Genomic DNA, 22,485 nt, shown 5'->3' on the forward strand with positions numbered 1-22,485 from the left:
CAGACGATCAATATATATTGACGCGTAAGCTACTGAATTCGCCGTGAGATTCAGCTTCAGCGTCAGACTCAGCCTGGTGTGGGCGCGATGCTCACCGATTGGTCGAGCACAGCCGGTGTGATGCACGCATGCACTATGCCGCCGCCACAGGGTTGGGCTCAGCCTGCTACCTTCAACTATATAGTCACGCTGACTGTAACAACGATCTCTCCGGATGGCTCGCGATAACGGACCAAAGTGCGCGTGCGGTACGACTACGAACCACCAAATTGCATCATAATGACCGGATTATCATGCAGACACTCAGACATACGAAGCTTCGACAGGATGAGATGTTGCCTTAGCTGTGGCGAAGCTGTGTCAGAATACGACGCCTCTTCTCTAACAGCCTACGTTCACACAAGCGAGGCTACAGCTCCGTACAAATACAAGAAGCTCGACTACAAGCTCGGTCGCGAAATACGAGTGGTTCTACTCCTTCCAGGCAATCCCGAAGATGCGTTGTGGTGCGAGATGATGCATGTTGATTTGGACCACAACCCTGCATACGACGCTGTATCATATACCTGGGCAAACGAGGATGGGGACGCACGTCTTACGAAGGCCATGTTTTGCATACACGGAGGATCTGTTCCAATCACTACGAATTGTGACGCGGTACTTCGTCACTTGAGGCAGCTTGGCAAACGGGAGCTTTGGGTCGATGCAATATGTACGTAGCACCCAGTCGCACACGTCGCGCTATGAATTACGCCAATACTCACGATGCCGGCCAGGCATCGATCAGACGAATGTCAGCGAGCGCAACCACCAGGTCGGATTGATGGATCTGATCTACACCAATGCACGAGCTGTCTATAGCTGCATCGATCACGCTTCGAACTTTAGGAATACCTTTCACTTGCTGCTTCATGGAATCTCACAAACACCTTATACGAGGAGTTCTCATTGGGCGGACCTGGATAGTCTCTTCTCATCACGATACTTCAACCGGGTCTGGGTTATCCAGGAAGTCGCGTTGGCACGAGTTGCGTACCTAGTCGTGAACCATGATATTCTCCCTTTGACGGCCCGTGTCATTGAGCGGATGAAGAAAGCTTACGCCAGTGGCCCTAAAGCGAAACATGATTACGAACTCCCAAGCGTTTTGAGATGGTCTCTGGGACATAAAACGAGGCTCGGGATCATCTCTTGCCTACACACAAGCCGTAGCTGCCATGCGACTGATCCTCGGGACTACGTTTACGCCGTCATGGGTCTCATGGAAGACAAGGATAGGTCGCTTATACCCGTCGATTATTCTTTGGATCTCCAAGTGGTCTACCAGTACGCAATCATGGCAATCATCGCTACTCAACAGAATCTTGAAATTCTGTTATTTTCAGGGATTGGTCATCTTCACCCGGGTGTAGACTGGCGCACAGCACAATGCCTGAATATGGCGGCTTTCAGATGCTACTTGGGTTCAATAACGGGAGACTCACAGGACCAAAGCAGCGGACAGCTTTACTGGCCATCACATTACTGGCCATCACGTTACGATAGCTACTGTCGCACTCGCTGGCGTAAGACCCTTAGCGTCCACATACAGTCGCCTTCGAGGTTCCGCTCTGCATTCGAGTATGCACATGCATCTTGCCTCATCGAAACACCTCAGAGTACCCCGTTTGGCTTATTACCGCGATTGTGTGTGCGAGCGCATTACATCGATAGCATAAACATAGGGCATCAAGACGTTACGATTGAACGTCTTCCCACAAGGAAAATGAAGGAGACCGATGATGCGAGGATTCTAGACTGCTTCAAAGTAGAGGCACCACTCCATGATGGCCTTCTACCAAAAGAAAATTCGGATGTTCACTTAGACGATCTACACTCCTTCCTTGAGATGGGCGCGAGCCATCCTTCTTGGTGCGTGTTCTCAAGTCACTTTAGCGTAGGCTATAAACATCAGATTGTTCAAACGGCTGTGGGTGATGAGATCTTCGCTATTGATGGCACAGATGTGCTTTTTGTCTTGCGTAGGACCGAAGGCCTCCAATACCGAGTGGTGGGCCCGTGTTTTCTGTGGGCTGCAGGGGTACTGGACTGTTGGAATCCAGGTAGCAAAAAGGGGCGATGGGGTCCAGGTCTCATAAGACCTACAATCGAGCGGACGCGAATGATTGAGATATACTAGTCAGCGAACAAATAGACCATCGTGTTGAGGACAGAATGAACGGGTTATCGTACCTTTCAGACACATGTGATAGCCGGCATCAGCCCACGATATCTGAGGCCTGTTCCTCATCGTCGCACGTTACGTCCTCTTCAGGAAATTCGACCAAGCGAAAAGCCACTGTTGCTGTGCAGAATGGCGAATGGTAAGCATAAAAAGGCGGATGTTTCATGATATCCGCTGTCTCGACAACCGAATGGCCGAAAAAGTGCCTTCGCGCAGCCACCAGGGATACAAGATCTGGGACGACTTCTTCACGCGCCACTTCTACGAATATAAGCGGCCTGTTGTTAGTCTAGACGACGACTACAGGTGACTAATTGATTAATGCTCTGCTGTACAACCATTATCATAATGATAGAGATCCTAAATAGTCTGCCCAGGTGGTCTTCCAGTTCCCAGGCCGTTGTGTCACCTTTCAGCTACGTTGACAAATTTGGCCCACACTTAGGAAGCAGCGAAACCCGTCACTGCCTTGACAGCGGGTTCCGTTACGCGGAAGGGACTGGCCCGAGGATAAGCCCTGTACAGACGTCACCACCCGCAATGAAGCAAGGTACGACAACGGTAGTGCAACTAAGCTGGAGGTATCCAAGGCCGATAGTTCATGCAAAACCATTTTGCTTTTCCGGAACAATTGAGCGCAGGGCTTTGCTTCGGTTCCAATACCCTGGGTCCGGCGAGAGCGACGTCGAGAACTATCCCGAGGTCCAGAACGTCAGGCTTCATGGTGTTGAAGAATGGGGTCCGCTTAGGTTTGCTATTTCCTGCGCTATACAGTCTGACCATATCACGCAGCGGAAAACGGTAGTGCATACACTAGAGCGTGCGGGGATGCAACTAGGGGCGTGTGTGGCGTAAATGTCTAAGAGGGGAAAGACAGGATGATAGGGAGCGGGCGAAGGTTTCGCTGCCCGAGGAAGACGGGCAAGACCTGGAAACGAGAAGGGTCGGTACGCTATCGACCCGACCCTTCTTTAGTCTCGCCACGCCTGTGACGTTTGTTCTCACTGCAGAGCTACACAACCAACGCATTTTACGGCCGCGAAGCGATGACATGTGCCTGAGTACCTCGATACACGTCTACTGAACCCATCGAAACACCGCCAGCCGATACGCAGATACATTCATGCACAATTTCAACCCGTTCATCACAGTTGAGGACGAAATGTCAGTACCAATAAAAGCAATCACGGAGCAGTGACCCATAGTTGTTGCCAAGAACTTCAGGTCTCGGCCATACCTACCCCGTCGAGCTGTTATGATCCAAGAGAACGTGGATTCCAAAGAGCAGTACATCAAAACTTGGATATAGCCGAGCAGTGTAGTCAGAGGGGTAGAGTCAGCTCTAGATGGGCGTCTGCACTCCTGGACCTTGGTGAACGATGCCACTAAGGGTGTCTTTGGCACTGTATCGTCAGTGGCTCAATACACGCGTTTTAAGCGCGATAACACACTAGCTTAGAGCTAGATGCTGTTGACATTACGCTAGTTCCCCCAGCCTCATGTATCTTGGTACCTTTCCCTAAGTCCCTTTTGCTTTTGCCCGGGGCGTACGATCCCCAGTTGTTCCGCGAACCTGCAGCCGCAGGCCTGGAAAGTAACAGTACCCACCCAGATTAGGCGTAGGATCAAGATTAAGCGCCGGAGGATGTCTAGAAACAGTAAGCGCACGTGATTGTATCAAATATCACGTCCGAATGTGAGTGTTGCCACAGCAGATCTTGGTAGAAGTGGCTTCGAGTGACAGCGGATTTGCCGCTATGTTTACGCTGATCGTCGACAGACATGGATTAGTTCCTTCTCCCAAGCAGACTACTGGAGACAGTGAGCTCTTCACGTAAGGGAGTTTGGTATCACAACTCCAGACCGTCACCCTAAGGTTCGCTTCGAACTGTGGCGTACTCTCTTATCATCGAGGACACCATAATCATGCGATGGACGAAGTGACATCTTGGAACGAGGCTTGCGCTTGAGACTCACGATGACCTCAACCACCACCAGTGCCAAGTTTCGTACGTTCTACCGAGGGGCTTCTTGCATCCAGACGAGCTGGAGTGAGTTCAGCTATGCTTGGTGTAGCCTGGGCAGACATGATCTCGATCGGGGGAAGCGACAAGCCATGAGAGCAGAAGATAGAGGGTGCGCTTCACCTGAGCACGCTGGAGTGTCTATATAAGACCTACCACCCTTCGCCCATAGCCATCATCATCATCAGAACAACTCACAGTATCACAACTACTAAGCACCTTTCTTCTCACCATCCCATCATCTTTTACAACCCAACCCTCCTCTTCATCCCAACACCAAGATGAAGCCTTCCACCATCCTCTCCGTCTTCACTGTGGTTGCCACTGTCTCGGCAGTTCCTACTATGGAGCTTGAACCGAGGGCAGCTCCAACATGCCCTGCTGGAAGCTTCAAGCAGATCTGCCTGCCCGGCGGATTGTTCAACATCATCAACACGCTTCTCGGCAATATTCTCGGCACTGTTCAGATTTTCGGTACCCCTTGCGGCGGCACGATCAAGTGCTGCACTACTTCCTCTGGAATCGGCTCCAAGATCAAGGTCAGCGGACTCAAATGTGTCGCTCCTACTACGCCAACTACTCCGACCATCCCACCCGTGGTGTCTGCACTTCCACCTGTCATCCCACCCGTGGTTTCTGCTATCCCGCCTGTGGTGTCTGCCATTCCCCCAGTCGTCTCTGGTGTGGTCTCCGCTATTCCAATTGTCGTTTCCGCTGTCGTCCCACCAGTGGTTTCTATCGTAGCACCCGTGGTCTCCGGTGTGGCTTCAGTCGTAGCACCTGTGGTTTCAGTCGTCGCGCCTGTGGTTTCCGGCGTGGCCTCTGTCGTTCTTCCGGTGGCAACACCCATCCTTGAACCAGTACTCTCCGCCGTGGTACCAGTCGCGACACCCATCCTCTCCGTCGTAGTTCCAGTGGTGACACCCATCCTGAACCCGGTACTCTCTGTCGTAGTGCCAGCGGCAACACCCATTCTGAACCCAGTACTCTCCGTTGCTGCACCAGCCGCAACTCCCATCCTGAACCCAGTACTCTCGATCGTTGCACCAGTCGCAACACCCATCGTTCAACTTCCGGGCATTGGACTATAGTTGCGATTCTGGAAAAAAGCAACTTCACAAACGCAGTTGTTAGACTGCAAGACTCGATATTTGTACCGCTTTGGATTTCTTACTACACTCATTTCAGGACTATCATGGACTCGGTTCGGGGGGGTTTGCTTTCTACAGCGATGTCTACACTCCTTTTGTCTCACTCATGTACTTGGAATAGTGATATAGTATGAATAAAAAAGCGATTAGCGATCAAACAAAACCTTGGAAGCCTGTGTGCCGGTGCGAAAAGAATTGAAGCTTCGCTGGGAAGCACACGCAGCTGCAATCTATTGCACAGTCAACTCACTCAACCACCCTCCCAAATCCCTCCTTCTCCCTCATGCCCCTCCCCTTCGCCTCGATCTTATCGTTCTTGACCATACCCCCCACCTTCTCCACTACCTTCCCCAAGAGAGAATCTGGCTCCGGTCCGCTCATCTCCCCCGTCTTATTCCCATACCCTGCGCCGCCTGTAGATCCGCTGCCCATGGCTGTCCCATTGGAATAAGGCGCTGTGTCGGAGTGGCTGCCGAAACGGAATTCAGAGGTGTCGGTGTCGGGAGTGGACGAGGAGCGCTTGTTTCCTGGGTAGGTGTTAGGGATGTTAGGCGTGTGTGTGGGGGAGCGTTTGCTGGGGGACGATGAGAAGAGGGAAGGGGAGGGTGGAATTACCAAATCCTGCGCCACCTGTTATACCTGAGCCGTGTTTTTCGTGGGGGTTATGGTATGGGGTGTGAGAGTCTACGAGACCGAGACGTGTGGTGCTGTGTTGGTCTTGGAGGTCTTCTGCGGTGTAGTCTGGGGCTGTGCGGTTTCCATAGCCTGCCATGTTTGCTTGCGATTATGTGATAACTTTGAGCGTTTGGGTTTATGTTCAGGTTGATATCACTCGATATCGGAAAGTATGGACGGTAGGTAGTAGATAGTGTTATGTTACCACGAATACGCGGAGATCCATCGTGGACTATATATCGTTCATGCACCCTTCCTTTACTATCTGCCGTGTGCTAGCCCCAGCATAATTGGCATGTGCTAAGAGGTCAAAAAGCCTTATGAGGTCACCTTGCTGGGGGAGGCGTAGATCATGCGATCAGAAGCTCTATAAGAGGGTGGAAGACCCGGCCAAGGTGTGCTTGGTATTCCTTGTAGTACGCTAAGTTCCGCTTATGTGGGTCGGAGGAGATAATGGCTAAACTGAATCCTACGTGCAGCTGTCGATGCTATGCGAGTTTACGATACCGGGGTTGCTTTTGATAGGCCCTTGAATACTTTTGGGTCGAACGAGCCGTCGGGTTCAACTTCACGATGGTTCCTTTTTCGCGCCTTGAATGCGTGATCAGGACTTGTAGGTCGGCACTCATTGGATCGATTTGTTGTAAAGATTGAGGCCAGAGATAAAGCTGACATCCCGAAATGGTGGTCGTCGCCGCTGATCCATGATAGCGATAAGAGTCCCGCTAGGTGCTGTTCCGCCACTGGCTACTCCATGCCCGCCAAGATCTGGGGTATCCCACACTCCCTAAAGCCCATCTGAAAGATCCAGAACCTGTACGCCAAGGTGTCTAACGCCAGCAGTGCAATGCATGATAATCGAGAATCGGAAAGGACGAATAGCTGAAGGTGATGATCTCATCGGATATATTTAGACTGTCGCGTGGTGTTAGAAGTATACTGGAGCAATGAAGGGGCACATACCATGAATTTCTTGTGGAAGTCGGACCGCAGCATGTCGTTGATGAATTCCTTCTTCTTGTTCCTGTCTTCGGTACCGCGTGCTTGGTTCTTGAATACGACATCGTCGTCCCATCGTCGCTTCATGGTGAAGTCTTTCGCGTTGAGCAAGGGGTTGCCTCGGGCGACATCGATTTCGCGTTGTTGCTCCTCTTCTGCGGCGCGTTCTGCCTCCTCTTTGGCTTTGGCTGCGGCGCGCTCCTTCTTGATCTTCTCTAGCTCGCGCATGAGGGCCGCGGTTTCATCCTCTTCGTCTTCGTCGCTGGAATGTCGTTAGTGAACGGATTGATTGAAAATAAATGGTCGCACTTACTCGTCGTCGCTGCTCTCGCTCTCACTACTGCTGTCATCGGCGTCCACGTCTCGGAACTTTTCCAAGACTTCTATTCGCCGCCGTTTTTGAGCTGCTTCATCCTCCTCCCCCTCTTCGGCTGCCGGTACAGCGTCGATCTGACGTTTGTGCGCATTGCCAGACTCTGCTGCTGCCTCAGGCTCAGCGTAGGTGCCATTCTTCTTCGCGATGTGACGCGCCTCGGCCTCGAGAAGTTCGGCGCGAAGATCGCGCTGTATATCCGCATCGCCGCCCTGTCCCGGCTGTCTATGCTTGAGTGTCGTGTGCGCTGGGAGTAGTCGCTGGTGGTAGGCGGGTCCTCGCTGAGCTTCTTTGCCGCGCGCGGGATCGAACGTCGGTCTGTGGGCGGTCGTCATTGTGTCGTTTTATTGATATTAAACGGTATTGTGGGTTGGCACGGGTTTCGGAAGTCTTGCGCGTGGTTGACGTGGTGAGTAGGTGATGTGTAGAAGAATTGGTGCACAGAAGCTTGAACTCGTAAATCGCGCTAGAGGGCCGGCGATTACAATTCCCCGCCGCCGCATTTTCTATGGCTGTTACAACGACTATCATTTCACCAACAACCTTACGCATTTGCTGCAGAAGCTCAAGATGCCTCGAGAAGCTGAGATATCGCTAAATGAGCGCGAGTTTATCAAGCAAGCGCTGCAGGAACAGATACGAATCGACCGACGCGCATTCGACGCCTTCCGCCCACTCGAGCTCACATTCGGAGAAGAATATGGTGTCGCAGATGTGCAATTAGGCAAGACAAGGTACATAATTTACTGGGAGGCCATATGCGCAAGCTAACACTTCTCAGGGTGATTGCGCGCATATCAGTAGACGTGACGACACCATTACCAGAGCGCAAGTTTGATGGCATTTTTCAAATAGTCACGGAGTTTTCTCCAATGGCTTCTCCAGCCTTTGAGGTTGGTCGGTATGTTGTTCTAGATACCTACCAGACCTTCGGTATATCTGACTGAAAAATTAGTCCTACAGATGCCGAAGTCATCCTCTCGCGCATCCTCGAGAAAGCCATCCGTCGCTCCAACGCTCTTGACACCGAATCGCTTTGCATCATCGCAGGCTTAAAGTGCTTCGCTCTCCGCGCCGACGTACACATCATCGACCATGACGGCGGGCTGATCGATGCATCGTGCATAGCTGTCATGGCTGCTTTACAACACTTCCGAAGACCAGATGTACAAGTAGAAGGCGAGAAGGCGACCATTCTCAGTGTGCGCGAGCGCGAACCCATACCGTTGTCGATCCTACACCAGCCGCTCTGTGTTACATTTTCATACTTTGAGGGGGAGATATTCTTGGTGGATGCAAACTTGGCTGAAGAGCAAGTCAGGCAGGGAGAAGTCATTCTCACAATGAACAAGCACGGCGAACTGTGCCAGATTGCGAAGTACGGAGGAGCGACAATAAACCCGCTGGCTCTGCTGAATTGCACAAACGTTGCTCTGCAGAAGGTCAAGGAGATGAACGCGTTCATCCAGAAAAGGCTTGACGAAGACGCCAAAGAAAGGGATGCTGGAGGACTAATGGCAGAGCTTAGCGCTGAGAATGCCAGGTGAGACCTCGCACGAGGCAGAATCACCTTACAAAAGACGACACGCCTGGCCAACAAGCCAGTCTGCGATGCTTCCAAATACTCGCATCTTGGGCGCCGCTCAAGTTCGTCCGAGCATTCCATCCAAAAGGAAAGTTTCTAGAACAGGACGCGACGCGAGCCCACTGATGATGTGGGTCGGTGGTCGGCGGCCCCTGGAAACGCTACTGGCAACACCGAAGACCAAATCGCGAGATGCGAATTTAGAAGTAGCATGCGAATGTGGCTATGGATCGATAGTTCATGTCAGGATGATCTATATACAGCCGTGTAAATCAATACATAATGAACTCTACTTGTTTAATTGCATCTCAATCTGCAATCGCGAAGTATGCTCCCATCTTGAAACCCAAAGTTCTAGATTTTGGAGTTCACAAAGCGGTGACGTAGCTGACAAAGCCCGACGCGTCGCGGGACACCTCGGCTCAAGCTCCCTGCATTTCCACGCGACACACCTGGGCACCAACACCTTACTCGAATGATATCTCTCCACACGCTCATTACAAGCGGACAAATTCTCATCCTTCAAGCGGATCGAGACATCTCCAATGATATATAGCTGATATCCTACATCCTGGCTGCTACATTGCAGTTTCAAAGTCGCTTCACTCCAATCTTGAACATTGCGTCATCAAGGGTCTCGCCGCATTACGTCTTCTATCTTAGATACCAAGCATCCGGCGCATCCTCACAACATCTCTTCTCTCCACACTGATTCTCTTCACCCAGACTTCCTACAATCCACAAAGCCCAGCATGTCGTCGAAACTCGTACCTTCCGATCCCGCCAGCGTTATGGTGATTCGCGACGTTGTTCCGCGCGTGATCACCACTCTATCGGTCCCATTCTGGAGGTTTGGTCGCGTGAAGATTGGCGGAAGAGGAACGATTGGTATGTTGTGTCCAAGGAATACTTCACATGCAACTGCTAACGCGCAAGAACAGTGCGCCTCGAATCCGGTTCTCTCGCCGTCTTTTCTCCTGTCGCATTGACCGAGGATGTCAAGCAGAAAGTATCCGAGATGGGCGAAGTAAAATACATCGCCGCCCTAGACGCAGAAGTACGTATCAGCCCACAAGAACACCTGCGACCGTTATTAACACTATGCGTAACAGCACCACATCTTCCTCGGCCCCTGGCACAAAGAATACCCCAACGCGCAAGTCATGGGCCCCGACGTCCTCCCCGAAAAGCGCGCGAAGCAAAACGACGACAACGTCCCCTTCTCGATCCTCTTCAGCGCCGACAAACGCGTCGAGACCATCTCCCCCGAGTTCGACGCAGAGTTCGATTGGGAATACGTCCCCTCGCACGTCAACAAGGAACTTGTTTTCCATCACCGCCCTACCCGCACTCTCATACAGGCTGATCTCATGTTCAACCTGCCTGCTACGGAGCAGTTCAGCAAATCGGGGGTTGACCCGAATAGCGGCATCTTGACGAAGATCTTTGGGGCGCTGCAGAGTACAAAGGGTGATGCGAAGTGGCAACAGAGGACTATTTGGTATGGAACTAGTGCGAGTGACAGGAAGGGTTTCTCGGCTAGTATGGAGAGGATCAACAAGTGGGGGTTCAACAGGATTATCCCTTGCCACGGCGATGTCATGGAGGGAGACGGCAAGGGCATCTTTGAGAAGGTCATGAGGTGGCATTTGGATGCTGCCGCGCAGGGAAAGAAGAGCACTTGAATGTGTTGACAGATATGATGGGGGCGTTTGGGGTGGTGCAAAAGCGAGGTGTGTACATTGAAGAAAAGCGCGGAGTTGAGGCGGGTGGACGATGATACCAGTGGATGAGGGGTTGCTCTTTCTTCATATGTACTAACAACATAATTATATCCTTCATCCTTGCCAGCAAGAATACGTCATGAATAATCGTATCGTTTACTTCCTACCCACCCACTCCGCCATCTCAATATCGTCAGCGAAGTTTCGCTTCCTGACATCTCTCCCGTCGTAGCCACCCTTCATTTTCTCCTTCTGACCAGTCCAGATCGACGCAATACCAGCCAAAGTATAAGGGTTCTTATCAAACCTTGCCGCCGGTGCCGGAGGCTGGACCACTACAGGCGGCGTTTGCTGGACCGGATCTTGATACCCACCCGCCGTGTCTCCAGGCTGCTCGAAGAGGATATCCTCACTATACCCTGGATATCCATACGGCGAAGCTTCCAGCTCCCGCTGTTCGTGCGGGTGGTGATGTAGATGCGGGTGCGGTAAATGCAGCTGCGGAACATGAACATTTGGATGCATAACATGATCCACAACCCCCATAACCGTCTCCTTCACCCCATGCGCCTCCCCATTCTTCCCTTCTCCCTCCCTCGCCTTATTCGGATCCTCATATCCCCTCCCTCCCTTCTTCCTCTCCATACCCTTGCGAAACTTGCCGTACCTTACCGCTTTAGACATGTAATACGCAATACCCAGGCCCACGCCTAATAAACCTACAACAGGCGCACATGTCATAAGTAGCCAGGCTACATGCAGCAAGAGGTCATTAAGCCAGAGTTTCTTCTTCAACGTCTTGTATTCTGTGTCTGAGAGATGTGCAACGAACCAGGGGATGTGATACACGAGCGACTTTTCGAGGAGGGCGAGGGTGAGCGTGGTTTGTACCGTGAGGAGGGAGAGGCATGCTACGCGTGACCAGTGGGCTACGAGGGGTTTGTTGATGCCGAGATCCTTGAAGGCTGTCCAGCGTTCTGTGTAGGGTGCGAGGGCGCGCTCGTGGAGGTCTGGAGGTGGGGGTGGTTTCGGTTCTTCTTCTTCCTCGTCCGCTGGCAGGCCTTGCAGCCTTTCTCTCTCTTGGTCTGCGTTCTTTTCTTGTGGCTTTTCGTTCTTGGTGAAGTAGAGGAGGCTTATTGGGGCACGCCACAAAATGAAGAATGGGAGGACGATGGCGAAGAGGACAAGGCTGATGATGATCTGTACGGTGATGGTGAGGGCTTTGATCAGCCGGTCAGGCTGCATGATGGTAGGCGATCGTATTCGGAGGTAGCTGCCAGAGTTCTGGACATATTGGGTGTTGCAAGATGTAGGGATATCTCAGCGAGTAGCATGGGCGCGTGAAGGCTACTTGTGATGAAGTTGGAAAGGAACTTCGTGGAAGACAACTGGTGAAGCAGGAGAGCTGTCTTCACGATGCTGTACCGTGTGACGTGCCCCATCAATACGTTATTCTATACTCTGGTGGTACATATTCCAGACCTAGCCCTTCAAAGACCTTCTTCTCAGCATCTTCGGGCGTACCCTCGACTCCATTGGGCCCTTCCAGCATTACGGCTTCGCCGTTACTTCGACTTCGAATACCACTGCTATCGAACTTCCAGCCTTTGATGGCTTTCGCATACCGCCTCAGATCACGCTGAAAGGTGGTACCGCCACTCCAACCCAGGACTGCGCAACCAACTGATCGCCAAGGCGCAATAATGATGTCGACGCGGCGGTGAATAGCAGGGTTCTTCGCTCTTGGGTTCTCTGCAAGATCCTCCTCACGAGTAGGCCACGCTGGATCCTGCCACACAACGAGTGCTTTGTCAAGCGTATCAAAGCCCGCGCCAGCTCCCTTAGCAGATCGAAGAGGCAGCGCATGTTGACCGCGATTAGTGTTCTTCAAGCTCATCGTAAGAGTGTGAGTAATCCACTCGGATTCCTCCAATGACTCAACAATCTCTCGAACCAAGCCCGCTGTACTCTCAAGCTCCGTGTGCGACACGATCAAGTCCACGTCACCAGAGTCTGTCTTGCCACGTCTGTACCCGCCCACAATCGTGACAGTAATGCCTTCGTCGCGAAGCTTCACAGCGTGTTCGCGAACAACAGCGGCGATTTGCTCAACTTCAGGGCGCGGAATAGAGACCAAGAATTCGTCATAGTACTTGACGCCAATTTGCTGCACTCTGTCCAGGTCGTTCCAGCCAAACTCGATGATATCATCCAATTCAGTCCAGTGGTTGTTGTAATAGAATTGGCGTGCGGTCTTGGCTCCAACGCCCCAGATGTTGTAGAAGGAACGCAAGACTTTCATTGATTCGTCGGCCTCGAAATCTTCGACCGCTTGAATCTTGCCAGTGTTCTTCCACTCTACAAAAAGAACTTCGGTTTTCTCGTCACAACCCGGTAGCTGAGCGATCTCTCGGGGGTGACTAAGTCTGTGCGGATATGCAGCGATAGATGCGATGATAGTTGAGTAAGCACGAACACCTATATCATCGTCGATCAAGGTTCGAGCAGTCCTGATCTTCTTGAGCTGGTCGAGGAAGTCTTCATTGGGTCCGTTACCAGGTGTGAAGCGCTGACATGAGTACTTGACGCCCTTGTTCACCCATTCTGGTGCTGCAGGAATATCACTGTCTTCCCCTTCGTACTCACTGGTCGTTTGCTGCAGTAGATGTGCAGCTTGTGAAGCATACGAGTGACCAACAGGCTGGGAAGAGCGGGTGAAAGCCTTTCCATCGAAGCGATTAGAAGTGTGATTTCCGAATCTTTGCGGCTGATAAGTACTTTTCCTCGTGGTCGTCTTCATGTCTAGTTTCGCGCGATCTAAGATGTCTTGCGCCGGATGTGGTCGTGTTGCCAAGAGAGTCTGGGATGCCGGCGCTACTTTTGTGTGCGCGCCGAATATGTCTTTGATAGACTTCTTATTCAATGATTTAGGTCGCTCAATGACTTTACCCATGTAGACCAAGTTGTCTCCCAATGGAAGTAGATGACCTGCAGTTACACAAGCTTCTACCCAGTCGAACTTGATAACCCAGATAGTATCGTCAGACGAATTCTCGAACAGTAGCGGAGCCTCTGAGCCATTGTCGGATCTCGAAGGGGACGAGAGAGGAACGTGGTGCTGCTCAGTCTCTGAGCCGTTGCCAGCCGCATCCTCAGTGGTAGAGTCTCCCTCGTCCGCAGATGACCGACCTGACGTTTTACCAATCTTTCGCCTCTTGTTGGAGTGATCCTGTGCCTTCACAGGACTAGCCGGCCGTTTAGGGGTGACAATTTCCTGAACAACCAGCTTTCGAGCCCTCAATTCGAACTCGGCCCTTCTCTTTGTACCCACCTTCCCAACAAAGACCTTTGCCCTGGAGACATCGGTAGTAAGCGGTGCGTCGTACTGGCGCAACGTTTCCTTGAGCAGCTTCACTTCCTCGTCCTTCAGATGCGCAGTGAAAATTGCAATTGGCGGGAGTCTGCTGAGGTCGAGGGCCTGTGCGGATATCGTGGATGTTGGTGATAGCGATCCTGGGCGTATTGTCTGGGAAGAGTGTTCGTGATCGTCCATATCGGGGTATTTTGTGCTGAACCGATTCCTCCAAGCAGGGGTTGTCAAGACGTGTCCAAGAGACGCGTTCTGTGCCTTCGGCTGTCTAGTTGAGATGTCCAGCTGATCATTGTTTGAATAGCCAAGATAAGCGCGATGTTATGTGATGTCTAGGTAACTGTCCAAGTGAGTATACAGTCTTCCCAACGCCGCGCGACGGTGATGACGTCCGCGTGATGTGGAGGCTGGGAGTGTTTGCTCTGTTTGCCTTCGATCGCTCTTGCAAGCCCGTGCGCAAAGTAGCGCCACGCTAGTGTTAGCGCCCGCGTTTTGACGCGCAATCCATCTGCTACATTCGTTTCATCATGTCCAGCCCAACGTCTTCCAGGCTAAATCTCCGGAATCCTCCAGTTCAACCGCCCGGCGTGCCTGTATCAGACTTGACATCCGCAGACAACTTGGCATGACGGTGGCGTCCCAGGAATCATGCGAGTCGAAACAGCACGCCTAGCCGCAAAGCCGGCGATCGAAACACACTGATCTAGATCTAGAAGTTGGGGAAACATCAGCCGAGTAGTCAAGGCTACAGGCTGGGGGCGCTGATGCACGCCTGGCTCCCCTCAACGGATCTCTGGTTCCTTCCAACTACATCGGGCAGGTCCTTCAGGCGTACTAGGCCCCAGCGTCTCGAAGTTATGCAATGGTTCGATGAATCCGCACCAGCGTATTCAATGCGGTCACAACTGCGCCAACACCACGGGCTAAAGATTGCGCGAACATCCCCTCCCTGCCGTTGATCGTTTCTCTTGGTGCGCGGACCGCTGTTTCGGAATAATTGACAGGCAGACGTAACCTCTGACAGGCCTTCACCTACCGGTTGGTGGATATATAGTGAGCATGTCTGGATAAGCTGCGGGTGATGATGCACTTTGGACGAACCGGTCTTCGTTCGCTACTACCCCGGCCGTTCTTGCAGCGGATATACATGTGGATCGCCACTCATTAACATGCTTTATCTCTTCTTGTTGCACACTTACTCGGGCCTTCGACATTCTTTTCTTCATTCATTTCGCTACTTTTGACAAGAGCGCTGGTCTCTAAGGGTAGCTAGCCTACGCCCATTCAGCTTTGACAGCAACCCATTTCGATCTCACTGAACATCTACACCACCCACCCGACGTTCCTTCGTTTACCTCACCAAAAATGCGCTCCTTCATCATCATGGCCATCGTGGCCCTGTTCGCTTTCGCGTCTGCCATGCCCATATCGCCTTCGGCGCCCCGCCTCCAGAAGCGAGCTGAACAGTATCGCCTTCAAGGACTGCGAGAGGTATGTTGCGCATGTCATCGAATATGAAAAGGATATGATGACTGACTGTCATAGTTTGAAATCGCCGAACGTCTCTCATCTTCCGCATCATCAGAGGTTGACCCATGGCGCATTCGATTAAACCACAAATTCCATGCCCTCTTTGATCCAACACCAACCGACGAAGAAGCCTCTTATGACGACGACCAAGAGGACTTTTCTGGAGACGTAGCACCGGGATCTGTGGAAGCGCCACAAGTCCTCCCCAAGGCTTCAGAGGAAGACAGTCTCTTCGACCGTCTGTGCGCCATGTTCCACCGCGCGGAGAGCAGCTTGGGATACGAAGGCAAGGAGCTTGATGTGCGCCGACCTGGAGGTGTGAGGGACTGGAAGCGATCTTATGGAGGCTTCCGACGATAGAGTGCAATCCAAATTTTCATCACTTCACCCCATGAAATCCTGAACGAGACAACTGGTATATTTCTAACTGAATCCGTGGTGAACCCAAAGCCTATAGCCCACCTACCCAGATGATGTTCGCGCCCGCTGAGTTGAGTAATAATCCAAAACAATGCCGCCAATCCTCAAGCGCCTGACTAGTTACCCAAAAGACGTGTGTATGACTAGACACCCATGGTGAAATCATGTTCTATACCTGGAGTCACACTGTGGGCTGTTAGAAGGTGCTCATTTGTGCAACACGGAGTAAACTTACCTGGCCATGAACTTCAAGAAGACGACAAGATACTGGTCCACGCGGATAGCTACCTCCTCGTCGCCGCCCTCACCGAGAACCTCCCAGTCGTCCTTGCCCTCATCGCCGTCCTTGTTCTTCGCTTGCTCAGTAAGCTTGAGCAGCCGTGTATCATCGACAAGCGCCTCCATACCGCTGTCGAGCTTGCTGACATCCTTGCCGGCTTTAAGCTTAGCGAGTCGCAGCTTCAGAGCAGCGTCGGCGCGGTCAAGGAGGACTTTCATGACGGATGCATGTTTGCACGGATGTACTGAGGCGGTCTTGAGAGGGTTCTCAAAGAAAGGGAAGTCCTCGATGGTGACGGTCTTGTCCTTGTAGTCTCCGACAATGTCCTCCATCATTTCTTGCGGTTTGAGCGGAACGGACGTGGAGCCGTAGCCCGAGAGATACAATCGCGGTGTTCGGTAGTGGGCGGAGTATGTGATGTAGAGGGTGTATGTGCGGAGGGGTCTATTGGGTGTCAGTCAGTCTGTAGAGCGCTGGCAGCAGGCGGGCCAACTCACGCTTTTGTATTTGAGTCGGCCTTGGGGTCTCTTATGATGGCTTCCTCGTCGTCTTCGATATCCTCCATGTCGGGTATCTCGTCATCCTCCTCTGCCGCGCCTAGGTTGCCGCTCTCATCGACCGTCCGCACGTCGCGCACCTTGGCCTCCTGGCTCGCGGCCATGCCTCCGGTCCTGAGCCAGCCGTCGTCGTCGGTCGCGCCTTCCCCAGCAGCGAAGCCGTCCCTCACTATGGTCTCATCTTGGCCCGCCTCCCCCGCAAAGTTGTCGTCGAGCCGTCGGTGGCAGGGCACGCCGCGCGTTACCAGGAACTGCTTTCCTTCCGGCAGGTACGACACGCGCTTTGCAGGCGATGACGCGTCGGCCCACTGCCATGAGGGGAACTTGAAGACGAGGAAGTCGCCAGCGAGGACAAACTCCTCGGGCGTGATCTGACCCGTCTCGCGGAAGGTCGATGTGTGGCTGATGGCGGCGGTCCGCTCCCGGAACGTGTCGATGTACGACCTGACAAAGTTGTAGGCCATGTTGGTTGCTCGTGGTTGGTCTGATTTGCGTGCGGAGTTCGAGGCCGTGGTTGAGCGGGTAGCGATGTTGTGTCGTGTATCTGTACGGTACTTGGAGGGGCGCGGGGTGGAGGCTGCCTTGCGCCGCATCGGTCCCGCGCAGCCTCCACCATCATCCCAAGCCGACGCTCCTCACCCCCACTTGTCAGCCGACAACACCCAACATTCATCACCGTCATCCGCCGCCTGCCTTCACAACACTTCATCACGCTTCGATTTCACATGACGATAGCGCACTCAGGGTCCGAGACTGTCACGCACCTGAGCCGTGACACAGTGGCGCAGAGCTGTCTAGCGCTTGAACTATCCATGGATACGCTGCATGTGTAACAGAGACCAGCCCTTGAAGCCTCATCAAGTATGACATCAGTCATTGCAGCATGCTGCTTCCCGCCTACATGCAATAGGTTCGGAGCTCACACCGTGTCTCGATACAGCTGCGCTCGGAGAGCCCTACTAATTCATAGTCATCCGGAGGGTGCGTGCACTTCGACTGTCGATATTCGTAGTACCGTCTGCAGGTATCCCTAAGATTGGTATCTAATTCCGCATACAAATCGGTATGCTACCTGCGCAGGCGAAACTCGTTTGCGTTGACCTACTGCCTTGAGCTGTGGAGATACACAGAAACACAGACAGGTGTCAGGACGCCCACGCTCGTGTGCGAGCGTCTGGAACTCGTAACACTCATGACAGATATCGTTACGAAATTTGGCAGTGCCAGATGTAGTCGACGGAGCAACAAGGCAAAACCTTGTCGCAGCGCAGCAAGACACGCCCTCGATTCGGTTATGTTACCTCTTGAGCGACAACTCCATGACCAAGCGCGCTCGTGTTACCCAACATCGACAGGTTGCCTAGCTTTAGGCTCGTTCTTCGACAGGGGGCGTTAGTGTCGACACTGAAGGGCGTGCTCCATGTCTGCGTACTGTCGTACGCCGTTGCCTGAATGCAACGGAAGATCCCCCTGGCATTCCCTCTAGCCTCGAATCTAGGGCTAACTTGAACGTCATAGCTCTCCTAGATGGGCCCTTCTAACAGATACGTACGACTGTTCGTTTTCTGAGTTATCAATTTATCGAGCTGAAGTAAATCGATGCCACAATGCTTCATAGGTAAATTTTGTCCAGAAACGATCAGTACGGAATTACAAGGCAAAGAAAATGGACCACATGCTCACCCAAGCCCTTCTAACCCCGTTCGGCGCTCACCGCATTCATTTGCTTCGAACGCACCCTTTTCGACCTCGAAACATACGACAAATCCTTGTCTGCTACCAAATGTTGCATGGGCTCTCATAGTCATTTCTCTCTTTGGTGCAACTTCAAAGTGAGTTCACAGTGTCTTTGCTATGAGGCTAGTGGCTCATGCACATGAACGTAGGTTTTGATAGACTACGACATGAATACCAACTGACAAATCCATTAAGGTTCAGTTGATGTACGGCAACCCACAGCCGGTTCACAGTCAACCCTGAACAGCCCCACATGTTCACATACGAGCTCGGGCTGCAGAAAGCGTATCCTTACCGACGTGGCGATCAGATCAGTGCTCAACAGCCGCTATAGCCATTGGGAATTCCAGCATGTGTAACGAATCTACCCGCGACTTCCGCTTATGGCAGATTGTACCCATCGTAGCAACGGCTGGGTGCCTTTGCACGTTTGGGAGAAATCATTGAACCACGCTCATTCCAAATGCAAAGTCAAGCACGCGGGAACATCTAAAGAGCTTCGTACCATATCGCAGACTGTCCATACATGTCGCATCGATTGGAAACCAAGACCATGGGAAGTACTATCGGCCGGCAGTGCTCGTATGTCTGTACCACTGAGTCACCAAAGTAACAGTGACCGATACATTACCCTCAAAAGAAATATGCTCTCAAAGAGACGGAATGGTCACAGCGGCAAAATACCCACAAATCTTCAAGCCAAAAGGCTGAGCCATTCGCGGAGCGTCAACGCCGTGCTGCCAACAAACGCACCCACAGCATATCTCAAGAAACTACGATGTACAGCGTCTTTACCAAAGCTTCAGCACTAGCCACAACACCTTCAACACTTGTGGCATGGCAGAAACAGCGCCCAGTCGATACGAGCCACTTGATGCATCTATTGAGACTGTACCGATGGCCTAATGTCGTGTCGCCTCAAGCGTCTCCCTCTGTCTATAAAGGCCCCATGCTCGACAGCGGACTGAGCATATTTCATCCGATGACAAGGACATTGCAACTATTCCTGACCTCATCACGAACAGCATATGCACTTATCTCTCGACCTCACGAACGCCACGCCGAAATTTCGAACCTACATATCGCTTCTCACAACCTGTCATTGTTGCAATGACGGATCCCAGTACAGTAAACGATCCTTCGCAGCCGCGATGCGGAGGTTGACGCCGACGAATTATACCGCCCAGGCCCAAGTATGCATCAGGCTTATCTTTTGGAGGTCGACGTCGCTGATGTAATGGTGCGAAACAGTCATTGCAATTGTTCGGTGATCTGGACCACGTGCTACACAGTCGCACGCATAGCAATGTCTTCATCAGCTTGACGATTTTATCCTACCAACAGCCAGCCGCTTGACAGAAGGGGTACCAAACACCGCGACAGCACCATCGCCAACACGCGATCAGCATATGCGGGGCCTATCTTTCTATCCCGCACATTTGCGTTGCATGATGGCATATTATTGAGTTCGCAGCCCTCGGTATCACCTTCTGCACAAAATCAAGCTCTAAGTACAGTCGCTCCAAAATTTGCATCTTTTGTCCTCTCTCCAACCGCATTTTTACCACGATGTTACTCATAATAACGAGCAATATCACCTTTCAACCTGTGTATTCTCAGTCAAGGAACATGCCAAGTGGTACCTTCCCTTGCTGTGGTTGGAAACATGTCGTGTCGCCAGGCTTTTAGCATTCCCGCGCCGCGGAACGCTCACCAGTGACACGAACACGGGCAGATGGGCATTCTACCACAATACCATCGAGCACATGATAACGGTTCGCGCCTCGGTGGGGACTTCCGAGAACAACGGTTGGCTTTCGTTTTCTCTGCTCGAAAAATGAGCACTGGATGAAACCCGCACTTCTCCAATCAAATGGTGACTCCCGCGCGTACAGCATCCGCTTCTTCGTTGGCAACGTTACTATGCGACATGCGGAAATTCGTATCGGAGCCGACTTCGGCAGGCAACGAGGATGCTGTGAGCTGTGAATTTGCGATCAAGGAACATGTCTCGATACTCGCCTTTCTCCGTATCCAAAGAACTTGCGGCAGAGTGAGTCACCACGACAACGACAACGATAACAATGCCCCAATGATAGCCGCATATTGCGATTCCCGTCGTTCAAAGGCAGTATCACTAGCCCCCACGTAGCGGGTATAACACTTACAATCATAGTACAAGGCAATGGAATTAACATGGGCCCTGTACGATGCTAGCTAGAAGAGTAGGAATGTGGCTAGCGGCTGAGACCGGGATACGCTCACGACTGTTGCAATTGTGTGGCATATGCGAGGCTGTAGTCCGTTTTAGTGGCATGTGAAGGCCTCAGACGGTGATGGTTCAAGGAGTATGGGGAACTTCCACCTTCTCAGAATGGCTTGCGCTTCGAACACGTCCTGCACCGCAGTCTTCGAAGCAGCACCAGTCCAAAGCATTTTCATCTTTCACATGAAACCGGCACATAGCTATTATTGTTCAGTTCACTGACCAACTAGATTCCTCCCAGATCATTGCTCGGTGCATCCCCCAACATGCACTGGAAAGCTAGGTGAGCGGGACCTGTTCACCCATCTAACATCCTAAACCTTGACATCAAGGCTGAAGCTCGAAGCCGACCACCTCGCAGGCCCACCCGTGAAAGCCTCCGTACCAATTTGGTAGACTACTCGTGTATCAGTATCAGTCAGCTCTAACCGTGTGGGAACGACCTACCAATAAGATTCTGCGTGCTTGCAGGATACTGCTGAGTCTGAACCAAGTAGTTGAAGAACAACTTGATATCAGCGCTGAAGCTCTTAATATCACTATTCCCAGCCCGCACAAAACTGTACACGCGCATCGATCCGTTGTAACCGGTGTAGAGATCAAATGTGTATCCAGCGATGGTGACCGTCGCCACTGGGGCTCCAGCTTGCGAGATGGGCCATACGCCTCCCAGCCGACCGAGCCTTGTCCACGTTAGTCTTACTTTCTGAATCGTTGTCGCATGTGCTAAGAACTTACCAGACCATGAGTTCATAATCCCCACTGCTGTTGACATGATTCGGATCCGCGGCAGTAAAAACATCATACGCCACATTCGCCCTCACATTGCTAGTCTGATTATACGACCACTCCACCTGCGTTGGCATGCTAGTAATCTGCGAGATCTTTTGCCCTTTGGTCAGGATTTTACCGGCGTAGGCATAGCTCTTTACGTTGTCCGGCCCGCCTTGCCATACCCAATCTGTGCTCCATTTGATGCCGCCGGTGCTGGTGCTGCCTTCGTAGTAGGTGCATTGGGAGCCGGAGGTGGCGGCGTCTTTGCCCCAGAGGTTGTTGAGGATTTCGTAGCCGTTGGCTGAGTGGTAGGCGTATTGTGTGCAGAGGCTGACGATCTCTTGGGCGGAGGTTGCGGAGCGGGAGGTGAGGGTGGGTGTGCCGACGGGGGTGGCTGAGACGCTGGTTAGTAGACCGGCGGAAAGAGCGATGAGAAGCCTCATGGTGAATTCGACGAGTTTTGTACGGGAGAATGGACACGGATTTGTCTGATTAGTGATACACGGTTCTGTAGTTCATTTTATACTAGTTCTACACATGTATCAACTTCAGCCTCGGATGCACTTCAGCCGCTCCATATGAGATCGTGTAATTGTCCGATCAGTTGACGAACGCGAGGGTCAAGGAGGCGTCATGGCACAGAAACTAAGCTGTATCGGAGTAGCCTCACTCCCGGCCCTTCAGCCTCCAGATGAGGTACGAACGAGTTAATGACATGGATGTTTAAGTCACGGTCGAGGTAGTAGGGCCGGTTCACTTTGTGTGGTGTATTTAACCTTATGAAGCTTCATATATG

General features: G+C 52.1%; 9 protein-coding genes across 9 annotated transcripts; 3 read left to right on the forward strand and 6 right to left on the reverse strand.

Annotated features, from left to right (window-relative positions):
- Positions 1-5,645: 5,645 nt before the first annotated feature.
- On the reverse strand, positions 5,646-6,171 carry J4E78_008020 (uncharacterized protein; the record flags this gene model as incomplete). Its single annotated transcript, XM_049368623.1, has 2 exons — positions 5,646-5,926; positions 6,015-6,171. 2 exons carry the CDS (start codon positions 6,169-6,171, stop codon positions 5,646-5,648), a joined length of 438 nt encoding a protein of 145 aa, XP_049219588.1.
- An 800-nt stretch (positions 6,172-6,971) lies between these two features.
- CWC15 (complexed with cef1p) lies at positions 6,972-7,781 on the reverse strand (the record flags this gene model as incomplete). The annotated part of the gene is made up of 3 exons (XM_049368624.1): positions 6,972-6,989; positions 7,038-7,335; positions 7,387-7,781. The coding sequence occupies 3 exons, from the start codon at positions 7,779-7,781 to the stop codon at positions 6,972-6,974; spliced, it is 711 nt and encodes a 236-aa protein (XP_049219589.1).
- A 235-nt stretch (positions 7,782-8,016) lies between these two features.
- J4E78_008022 (uncharacterized protein) lies at positions 8,017-8,993 on the forward strand (the record flags this gene model as incomplete). The annotated part of the gene is made up of 3 exons (XM_049368625.1): positions 8,017-8,180; positions 8,228-8,347; positions 8,402-8,993. The coding sequence occupies 3 exons, from the start codon at positions 8,017-8,019 to the stop codon at positions 8,991-8,993; spliced, it is 876 nt and encodes a 291-aa protein (XP_049219590.1).
- A 790-nt stretch (positions 8,994-9,783) lies between these two features.
- On the forward strand, positions 9,784-10,716 carry J4E78_008023 (uncharacterized protein; the record flags this gene model as incomplete). Its single annotated transcript, XM_049368626.1, has 3 exons — positions 9,784-9,919; positions 9,973-10,088; positions 10,144-10,716. 3 exons carry the CDS (start codon positions 9,784-9,786, stop codon positions 10,714-10,716), a joined length of 825 nt encoding a protein of 274 aa, XP_049219591.1.
- Positions 10,717-10,911: 195 nt separating this feature from the next.
- J4E78_008024 (uncharacterized protein) lies at positions 10,912-12,000 on the reverse strand (the record flags this gene model as incomplete). Its single annotated transcript, XM_049368627.1, has 2 exons — positions 10,912-11,208; positions 11,428-12,000. The coding sequence occupies 2 exons, from the start codon at positions 11,998-12,000 to the stop codon at positions 10,912-10,914; spliced, it is 870 nt and encodes a 289-aa protein (XP_049219592.1).
- A 196-nt stretch (positions 12,001-12,196) lies between these two features.
- Positions 12,197-14,308, reverse strand: J4E78_008025 (uncharacterized protein; the record flags this gene model as incomplete). The annotated part of the gene is made up of 1 exon (XM_049368628.1): positions 12,197-14,308. The coding sequence occupies one exon, from the start codon at positions 14,306-14,308 to the stop codon at positions 12,197-12,199; it is 2,112 nt and encodes a 703-aa protein (XP_049219593.1).
- A 1,182-nt stretch (positions 14,309-15,490) lies between these two features.
- On the forward strand, positions 15,491-16,015 carry J4E78_008026 (uncharacterized protein; the record flags this gene model as incomplete). The annotated part of the gene is made up of 2 exons (XM_049368629.1): positions 15,491-15,616; positions 15,671-16,015. 2 exons carry the CDS (start codon positions 15,491-15,493, stop codon positions 16,013-16,015), a joined length of 471 nt encoding a protein of 156 aa, XP_049219594.1.
- Positions 16,016-16,218: 203 nt separating this feature from the next.
- ATG3 (E2-like enzyme) lies at positions 16,219-17,376 on the reverse strand (the record flags this gene model as incomplete). The annotated part of the gene is made up of 3 exons (XM_049368630.1): positions 16,219-16,261; positions 16,311-16,799; positions 16,853-17,376. The coding sequence occupies 3 exons, from the start codon at positions 17,374-17,376 to the stop codon at positions 16,219-16,221; spliced, it is 1,056 nt and encodes a 351-aa protein (XP_049219595.1).
- Positions 17,377-21,229: 3,853 nt separating this feature from the next.
- Positions 21,230-22,228, reverse strand: J4E78_008028 (uncharacterized protein; the record flags this gene model as incomplete). Its single annotated transcript, XM_049368631.1, has 4 exons — positions 21,230-21,312; positions 21,363-21,598; positions 21,654-22,083; positions 22,225-22,228. 4 exons carry the CDS (start codon positions 22,226-22,228, stop codon positions 21,230-21,232), a joined length of 753 nt encoding a protein of 250 aa, XP_049219596.1.
- Between the last annotated feature and the right edge of the window lie 257 nt (positions 22,229-22,485).

The sequence above is a fragment of the Alternaria triticimaculans genome (genome assembly GCF_023758025.1).
Source record: "Alternaria triticimaculans strain BMP 0046 chromosome Unknown scaffold_13, whole genome shotgun sequence".
Lineage (NCBI taxonomy): Eukaryota > Fungi > Ascomycota > Dothideomycetes > Pleosporales > Pleosporaceae > Alternaria > Alternaria triticimaculans.